Source organism: Spea bombifrons, chromosome 12 (assembly GCF_027358695.1).
Source record: "Spea bombifrons isolate aSpeBom1 chromosome 12, aSpeBom1.2.pri, whole genome shotgun sequence".
NCBI classification, from domain to species: Eukaryota; Metazoa; Chordata; class Amphibia; order Anura; family Pelobatidae; genus Spea; species Spea bombifrons.
This window is the reverse complement of record NC_071098.1, coordinates 33361315-33370690: the sequence shown is the minus strand read 5'-3', so window position 1 is coordinate 33370690 and position 9376 is coordinate 33361315. Positions and strand designations below refer to the sequence as shown.

The window sequence follows — 9376 nt, the reverse complement described above, 5'->3', positions numbered from 1 at the left end:
ATTTATGGAATCTTCTTCCCTCCCCATTCTGAAGTTTTTTTGTTTTTGTGTGTCCATTGGATTACAAACTTTATTAAAAAAACAAAAAAAAAAAATACGTGTTAACGTTAAATGCATGAAGTGGGATTCTTCCTCTGTAAATGTGGGGTTAAAGGCGAGGTTCCACTGTCACGACTTTAACCATAATATGCAGGCTGTGGGGGGTGGCGCTGATGGGCATCGGTGCGAGAGCCTGAAGTCTCTAAACGTTGAATGACTGTTGTGAGGGGCTTGTGCAATGCGGGGTCTGGAAATGTAACCGGTTTAACTCAATGCCTTTCCTGTTGGAGGTCACGGCACCGATCGGGGTGCTGCTCGGCCGGTACCGGCTTCAGACCCCACAGTGCCCGCTCAGGACAGCTGTCGCTGAGAAATCCCAAAACGCAGGGAACGGCCCATCCGCTTGCTGGTGAATTGGTATAGATGATGTGGCTCGTCTCTCAGACGTGCATCCAGCACATGGCGGGAACTTGTGACGTTTTGTGACCTTGTTGCCCCAACACGGTGACTTCAAAACAAAAATCAATGTTCACCGGGGCTAGCTTATAATAAAGAACTTTCCTGGTGGCCGAGTCCCACGGAGCAGTGACTGGCACAGAATCATTTCTGGGCAAAACGTGGTCTTATTACCATTGCAAACCTAATCAACCCTACAGTTGCTATAGTGATAACACCAGTTTCTTTGTGATTTACCTGCACAATAGTGGGGCTTCCCCCATGAGTTTTAAGTGGTGTAATTGTTCCATATTTGGTGGGGTTTTTTTTCCACACAACTTAAAATGCTTTAATGGCTGACCACGTAAGTTACACTACCTGCTTACCACGCAGCAAGTCGCCAAAACAAAGAGCGATGCACGAGGTCATCTAAAAACCTCTTTATTTTGTAATCTTATCACCTCCAGGAACGATGCATGGGGTTTATATAATGTCATACAAGAAGTCATCACAGACCCATTAAAAAATATTTAATGCATAAGGGCACTGGTACAGGCCAATATCTTCTCACAAATACATCTTTACAGCTGCTTTGTAGCTTTGCTCAGCACTTCTCCAGCACGTGGTGCGGCTGATTCCCGTCCGGGACGACGCGGCGTCTACTCCACCGGGCCCTGGCACTCCATGGACTGAGGCTGATCGGACAGCAGGTCCCCGGACTGTATGACCTGTTCTGCGTGCCACGTGGTTGGGGCGCTATACTGGTGATAAAAGTCTGTGTCTGCTTGGAACATGACTAGAGCCTGCGCCGTGTGAATCCGCACGTGCTGCGCCAAGCTGTTGGCGTCCAGAAACTTATCCCCGCAGGAATCGCACGCGTACAGAATCTGTGTGTTGGGGTCTGCGAGAGACAAAAAAAAAAAGCACAAGCCTTCATTCCTGGCACCGGAGGAACCTCGAGGAGCATCACAGCCTAGCCTTATATGCAAATAAGCTGCTTTGCATACAAGGATGTGACGTTTTCACTAACGTTCTAGCTCTGCCCCCCTGCTAGTAATTGTGACAATGAAGCCAAGGTGGACATAATACTCGATCGTTTAGAAACTAACCAACTATTGTGCACGTTTAAGGAAAAAAGACATCTATGGGATGAAGGGGTTAATGGTGATTTTTACCTGCTTCCTGAACCTGTTTCACGGCCTTGGTGATCTCTGCCTTGAGTGCCTCCGTCTCATCAGCCGCATCCGTGACCGGAACCACTGGAAAAGCAGATAGAGTTATGGATGGAGACCAGTCCTTGCTGTGATCTATCGCTCTCCCGCCGCCCCGTGCTGCCTAGTCCTAGATTTACACGAATCGCTGGCTACCATTTATCTCACCGGTGAGTTCTGTGACAGCAGTTTGTGCAAGAGCTTCGGTGTCCAGCGTGACCATTTCACCAGAAGTCACTGTCACAACATTAACCTCTTCCTCATCCATGTCACCGTCCCCGTGATGCTTCATTTTCATGCCAGCCTTGCCCTTGTGCACAGTTTTCACGTGAGAGCGCAGGTTGTCCACCCGGTTGAAGCCACGACCACACTTGTCACAGAGGTACGGCTTCTCTCCTAGCCAAGCAAACAACACAATGTCACAAATTTCTAAGAGCTTTACACGCAGAGTGCGTGTGAGAATGTCGCGTCCGCTCACCAGTGTGAATGATCACGTGCTTAGTCAGGTCTCCGACGTTTACAAAGGCTTTGCTGCACACGCTGCACTTGTGCGGCCGGATGTTGTCGTGATGGCGGATGTGATTCGCAAGCTGGCTGGACTGGACAAAACTGGGAGACAAAGCAGATTATTTAACAAAACCTCACTTCCAGTCCAAACCTAAAATTACATTTAATTAGATTACACTGTAATTCATTCACACGCACGCTAATGATGTCAGCTGCCCCACTGCTTCCATACATCCCACGTGCACAGGGTAGTCGTGCGACTCCATGTCTTTATCGAACGCCCTGCCCATGACGCCGAAGCCTCACCTTTTGCCGCAGCGCTCGCAGACATAGGGTTTCTCCCCCGTGTGTTTCCGCACGTGAGCGATCAACGAGCTCGCCTGGGTGAACGCTTTCCCGCAGATCATGCAGAGACACGGCTTCTCCCCTTTCAAGTGAAATAAAAACGAGAACCTGAAAGCTCTGGCATATTAACGGCATATTAAAGGACGACAGCGTATCATCTGCGTGTTCGACCCTCGCCCACATATAGCACTGCTTAGCAAGCCCGTCCCCAATGTAACAATGATAAATAAAAAAAGACTTAAATCCCGTGGCCGTGAATGAAAGTACCTGTGTGCGTGCGGACGTGCCGCTGCAGAGCTCCCGGGTCGGCGAACTGGCGCTTGCAGTGCACGCACACGTATGGCTTCTCTCCGCTGTGAATACGAAGGTGTCGCTTTAAATTCCCTGCGAAAGACAGGATAAAATACAGATTTTGATGCCCCCTCCGCTCCAGGGGCAGACGGAGTAATGAGGCCAGGGGAGGGGGGGTATTTGCCCGACCGGTCTCTTGGCCCCTTTGGCTTATTTACCTGAGGTGGTAAATTGCTTCCCACACTCTCTGCATTTCAGGGGTCCGTCTGCGATGTGAATTTTTAGGTGAGCTTTCAAGTTGCCAAGCTGCGGGAGCAAACACGCGGGTCACATATTACGTACACCAAGATCAAACAATCCCCGTCCGTCCCTACTCCTACCGGTGGGACCCTCACTCATACTCACTTGGTTGAACTTTTTGTCGCAGTGCGGGCACTTGTGTTCCTTGTTGGTGTCGTGTGTCTCCAGGTGCCGCATCTTTGAGGTGGGATCAGAAAAGGGTCTGTTGCAGTACTCGCACTGATAAGGTTTCTCCCCGCTGTGAACCAGGTAATGTCTCTTGAGGTTGCCGGACGTGCTGAACATTTTGCCGCAGTCCTTGCAGTGGTACTGCAGCTCGCCCGTATGCTGCTTTCTATGCAGGTTCAGTAGGCTGACGAGCCGGTAGCTCTTCCCACAATCTTCGCAGCCGTGGGGCTTCAGGGGGCTGTTGGAAAAAACAGAAGGTAACCCGTCTGCCTCGGCATTCGCTGCCCCCCCCCCGCGTGCCAAGCGGTGATTACCTGTGTGTTTTCTCATGGGCTTTGCAGGCAGCCGGGTCAGAGAAGGCTTTGTTGCACTCTTGGCACGTGAACGGCTTCTCCCCCGTGTGGGTGCGCACGTGTCGCGTGTAGTTCCCGGTGTGCGTGAACGTTTTCCCGCAGTACTGGACGACACAAAGACACATCCACGAGTGAGGAATGGCACGACAGCCGCACGAGACACAAGCAGTCCCAACGGGCCGTCTGTCTGACCTACCTCACATTTGTGGGTGATGGGGCCGTACGTCCGGGTCTCGCTGCGATCGCCGTAAGTCAACGTTGCCGACCGCAAGTGGCGATATCCCACCGACGTACCTTCATCAGAATTAGTGGCTGCAGACTGATTATCGTCAACACTCTCCTCATTCTCCATTGAAGGGTCTCTCTCAGCAGCTCTGTCATCGTCGTCGTCGTCCTCCTCCTCCTCTTCCTCCAGAGATCCTTCTCCCGGCAGAGATGGCTTGCCCCCTTCCTCTACCTGGGAGATGGCATTCTCGCCCTCCTGCTCACAGATCAACTCGAGTTCTTGCGGATTGCCGGCGGCTGCTTCTTTTTCCTGCCCTGCCGGTGCTTCTGTAACCTCAGAAACCGGATCCGTCTTCTCTGCAGAACCCGGGTGCCAGGCGGTCTGATTTATCGGATCTCCTGCTTTGATGCTCTCACTCCTACTTTCAACGTCTGCAAGATATTTCCACAAACATTTCCTGAAGCCGATCGCACGAAGCACCCCCTTATAAACCCCTCGCCCCGATAACTGGACCCTTTCCCATTCTCTCTCCATAATGCGTCTTCCTCGTCGCTGTCACTTTTAGACCCAAGTGCAGCTTGAAGTGACACGAGGGGCCACTAAATTAACCCCCATCAGACCTTACTGGGGAACCAATCAGCAGGCGGAAAGCAGGAATGTCGACCTTTCCCAAGAGTTGAGAGCAAGTATAGCAAGGAAGGGGTGAATGGCAGCGGAAGGCACAGAGATAACATATCTAGGGGCCGGTAAATCAGGTTAAAGGGCCATAATATTGTTTGGCAGCAGACCCACCTTCCTCCGGGCTCAGCATCTGCTCCTCGGTATTGCTGGTCTCAGGCATGGCCGGTCGCTCTATGCAGAGATCAGCTTTACTCGCTGCGAGGCCTGGGGATGATACAGACGGTTACAAGACGGTTACAAGACGGTTACAGTCACCCCCGACCCCCCGGGGGCTGTGCGGGCAGAACTGGGTCACATGGAGAGGCCATGACGGTAAACAGATGTACTCCAGAAAACGCTTTCCGGGCAATGCTTCTTACAATAAACGTTTTCATGCGTCAGGGAATGTATGAAATATATATGAATACCGCGTGTTCTCTGCGGAACGCGGTCAGACTGGTTAACACCACATTCAAACGTTTCATTCTTTCGCTAAGGGCCCTGCCGGCCATTCCATCCCTTCACGATGCCGGCTGGGAGCATCTGTACACCTCACCTTCTCCAGGGGCTCCTGCGCCATCCTTGCCAGGCTGGTAAATCACCGGCACAGTGACACTCGCCTCCACCACTAGGGCCGCGTCCTCGGCTGGAGCTGCCAGCTCTCCATCTACGTGAAGCAGTTCTCCTGGAAAAGGTATTCTGTTCGTTAGTACGACGTCCCCTTAGCTTCCGCGGCCGCACTTCTTATAGACCCCAGCTGGGGGTTCCTGCCGCCTTTACGGGGAAGAGCTTTAGAACCGTACCTTGGCCGGGGTCGAGTGTCTCCAGGGCGCTCTCCTCCGCAGGCATGCTCAGTGATTTCAGAGCCGTGCATGCATTGACAATCTCCTGCATCTGCAGAAACCCGGCCACGGCCAACACATCCTCAACGTTCTCCCGCGTCAAGCTGAGACGGGCCGTGTACATGAACTCCAGAACCTGGCCCAGACCTGAGACACACACAACGTTTATAACGAAGTACACAGAAGACACGGTATCCCAACACGCGACCAGCGACGGACAAACCTTCCATTCACTTTACGAAAATGGAAGCTGCTCTTGCAAGAAGGGCTGCGGTGAACCTGTATAATATATACGTAACGTCAGTGGGAAGACTTCCGAGTCATCACACCGATTTAACTACACAATAGTATGTATCCATACATTATAGGGGGCCGGCTCACCGATTCACTCATACATTACGCAGGGCCGGCTCACTGACTCACCAATGTGCAGTCCGTACCTGCTGCGTTGCTAATGTCCAGATGAACTACATCCTTCTGCTCCACGAAGAGCATCCTGAAGTACTGGCTGCAGGCCGCCAACACCGCCTTGTGGGCCTTAAAGTCAATCCCATCCACCACAAACGTGCAGTCGCACAGAAGCCCCAGCTGCCTCTGCTGGTTCAGCTGCTCCAGAACCAGGTGGCTGTGCTGAGGGAAGTCCATCGCTGTAGAGACAAGCAGCCCAGACACTGTAAGAAGGACACCCAAAGAGCTGACACTCTACCATACCCACTGGTGACAGTGAACTGGCGCGGACTATGCGCAGGACGCGAGGGACGAGTATCTGGCCGGCTTGTTCTCATTGATTTACTGCCAATCAAAAAGCATCTATAGTATCCAGAACCCTCTCGTACCGGTACCAGGGTGTTCATTGCTATCATTGCTAACCTGCACCCTGGGGGCAGATGCAGAAACGCCGCGGGGCAGCAGAAGGGGATAGATCTCTATACTCGGCAGCCACGCACCCGACACAAAGTCCCACGCGGACCCTGTTTATCTGATGAGGAGGAGGAAGAGGGTCTCAGGGTTCTTCATTAAGAATTTTCTCTGTTGCTACACCCCGAGTATCATCTCCCATGTGTGGCCCCTAACTGCCCCTGTACCTAGGGTGTCACCCCCCTTACTGCCTTGACATCTGGGGTGTCCAACCACGCTTACTCCACCTGTGACTTCTGCCCACATTTGCTGCCCCTTCACTACTAACGCCACACTTATTGCCCTTCAAATCTGTCATCTGCCCGCTTCCACTTACTGTCCATATGCCCCAGTAGCCGACCCCACTTTTTCCTCCTCTATACGTTGAGCACCCACCTCAGCATACTGCCCCTACACCTCGGGCATCTGTCATGGGGGTATCTGCCTCTGCATATTGCCCCTACACTATTGTCTGTCACCCCAATAGGGCAATGAGGGGCAGGCAGGGGGTAATTGCTCTCACTCCCCCGAATGTCAGTGTGAACGCAGAGATGGGGCGAGTGAGCGCCTCCCCCCGGGTGTCAGTGTTAATACACAGCATGTTTCACTCTCAGCCCCTGTGTGAGGGGGTAATGAAGGTCTGGCTGGGGGTAGGACAGCCCTTCTCCCTCCCCGGGGAGTGCCAGGATTTGCCCCTAGGGGTAGTGCTGGGTGACCCGGTACCTGCCATCCCGGATCCCCGCCGCAGTCACATTATACAGCGAACTGCTACAGCCGGACAAAGGGCGCCGCCATCCTGAGACAGGGCGGAAGCCTGTAGGTTCCGGGCGGTCGCACTTCCGCTTACGTCACGTCTTCTCATCGGAAGTAGTGCGCACGTGCCTGAAGGGTTTCCATGTTAGTGTCTGGTGTCTGCCCGTAGCTCCTGATTGACTGAGAGGAGAACAAGGGCCCCACTGCAGCCGAATTAAAGGGACCTTCTGTCATATTAGCCCCAGACTATTAACCCCTCTAACAAATGGCTCTTTGTGTATAAAATCCATTCTAATGACTCATTACAATAAGAGAGTTACGTGGCCCCTACTGCCCGGGGGTGCGAAGAAATGGCTTAATCAGTGTCTGCGGGTCAGTCACATTGTAGGTGCATGCGGGCGCATGTGCTGCGACTAGACATGCCGGTCAGAGAAACATACACAGGACACGGGAGCGTCTTTCCTGCGGTGGATCCGTGGCTGACACGTCGCTAAACATTAATGCCCCAGAGCTGCTTCTAACAGCCCTGTGTTTACCCATCAAAATGTAACAGAGCAGCTTCCAGACGCTGCCGGGTCCTGGGGGGGAGGGAGCGACGCGGCCGTCACCTCACTGTTTGTGCAACAAACACAATACGGCCGGATCCTCCGATCTGTACCTGCGCAAGGTGAAGAGCCGTGAGACCCTCTACCCCCGAACCGCCTGCAGCCCCGTCCTTCCTCCTGACCCAACCTGTTGGCTTCTCTTCCTTCCCCTTGCTGGGGATGATTGACAGTTTGGCGGATTTACTGATCACGTTCTCACGTTGGGGTTCCTCGCAGGGCTCGATGACATCAGAGCAGCCGTATTCCTTAAACTTTCTCACACGGTTTACGAGCGGCGACTGTACAAATATTACGCTTCAGCCGCGTGACGAGGACCTACATGATGCCGGCCAACGTACAAAAAGAAACCCGATTCATAGAGCGCAAGCGCGTGGTTGGTCGGCATGAACAAAGGGGCTTCTCAGCAGAGGTGGTAGGGGCTAATTCAGGAGGAGAGTTTAGGAATTCCTAGTAGTACACGGTCCGAGCAGCCCGTTAAATCCACCGGTCCTTTCCACCTACAGATCACCCCCGCCAATACGCGGCCCTTGGGTTTATAAAAAGGTGACATTGGGGCCGGATTCCAGTGGGAAGCGACCCTTGGGGGGGGGTCTAATGCTCCTCATTGTTAACGCTCTGATTACGGCTTCAGTTTGCTGCCGTCACCGTTTCAGGTGTGTATGACATCACTATAGCGAGCTGGGGGCCCGGCGGTCTCTCTGGCGGGGGTCATGGCAGCTGATGAGGCTGGGGGGTTGTCTGATCTCGATGTCCTTCACGTGTCGCCGTGTTGTCACCGCAAACACAATTGTTTCTTTTTCAGATACAAAGAGCTCCTCTCCGCCCTCATCTGCCTGACACCAGCTGCTGCCACGACGGCTCATTACTGTCCCCACGCTGAGCTCGCAGCCACTAGGGAGCAGATCCAGGCAGCTGATTGGATACTTACCCCAGGACCGGGTTCATAAAGGCCCGGAGCGAGGACGCCGCAGGATCAGCCTCATCCGAGGGCCACGATGTGTCTCAAATACAGTCTGCAGGAGGCGGCCGGTAAGAGCAGCGAGCGTTCCCGCGGTTATTAATGTTCTGCGTTTATTTGTGGAACGATATTCCGTGGTGGAGGAGCGCTGCGTTCGGACCGCCGGCTCCAAAGGAAGATGGAGAGCAGTTTATGCCACGGAGGAGCAAGCCGCGTTTAACCCTTTCAGTGACTGGCGAGCTGAATGCTGCGTTGCACGGCTCCCCTCTCCGGCACTGAGAGTGTTAAAGGCAGAGAATGTGGACGGGTCGGTTTGTCGGAATATGGATGATTATCACAAACCTGTTCCCAGCCCAGACCACCGTCACTCGGCTTCCAGCAGCATGAGTGGCGCGAGCCTCGATGCTGTCTCATGCTGTGCTGAGAGTGATGAGAGTGCCGGATGCGGAAATGCGAGTTTTCCCAAGCCAGTCACTTTTTCTAGAAATCCGTCGTGATAAATGCACAAAATTGCTGCTGTTTCCAAATATTTGGCCAAAGCGGTAAGTCTTGCATCTGCGCATACGTGTAACATACGTTTGACAGCCATGTGAGCAAAAAAAATCTATCCATCACAGAATGTGTTTATTCCGAACTGTCCACCTGTATTCAGGCAGCGACGTCACCTAGAAGGTACAAGTAAGACAAATCCCGGGGTTTCAGGTACCATGGAGCTGGCGCATGGCGAGTGGCAGGTTTCATGGTTACCGCTGGGATGTTGTTAGTCGCTGACTAAGTGTAAGCCTT

At 53.1% G+C, this 9376-nt stretch overlaps 1 protein-coding gene across 1 annotated transcript; it reads right to left on the bottom strand.

The window, feature by feature from the left end:
• Positions 1-899: 899 nt before the first annotated feature.
• ZBTB17 (zinc finger and BTB domain containing 17) lies at positions 900-7091 on the bottom strand. Its single transcript, XM_053451765.1, has 15 exons — positions 6998-7091; positions 5818-6024; positions 5339-5524; positions 5092-5220; positions 4668-4760; positions 3846-4306; positions 3611-3753; positions 3234-3534; positions 3047-3134; positions 2805-2921; positions 2499-2619; positions 2164-2294; positions 1854-2081; positions 1650-1733; positions 900-1375 (listed from the first exon to the last, which is right to left on the bottom strand). Exons 1-15 carry the CDS (start codon positions 7002-7004, stop codon positions 1134-1136), a joined length of 2538 nt encoding a protein of 845 aa, XP_053307740.1. The 5' UTR covers positions 7005-7091; the 3' UTR covers positions 900-1133.
• Between the last annotated feature and the right edge of the window lie 2285 nt (positions 7092-9376).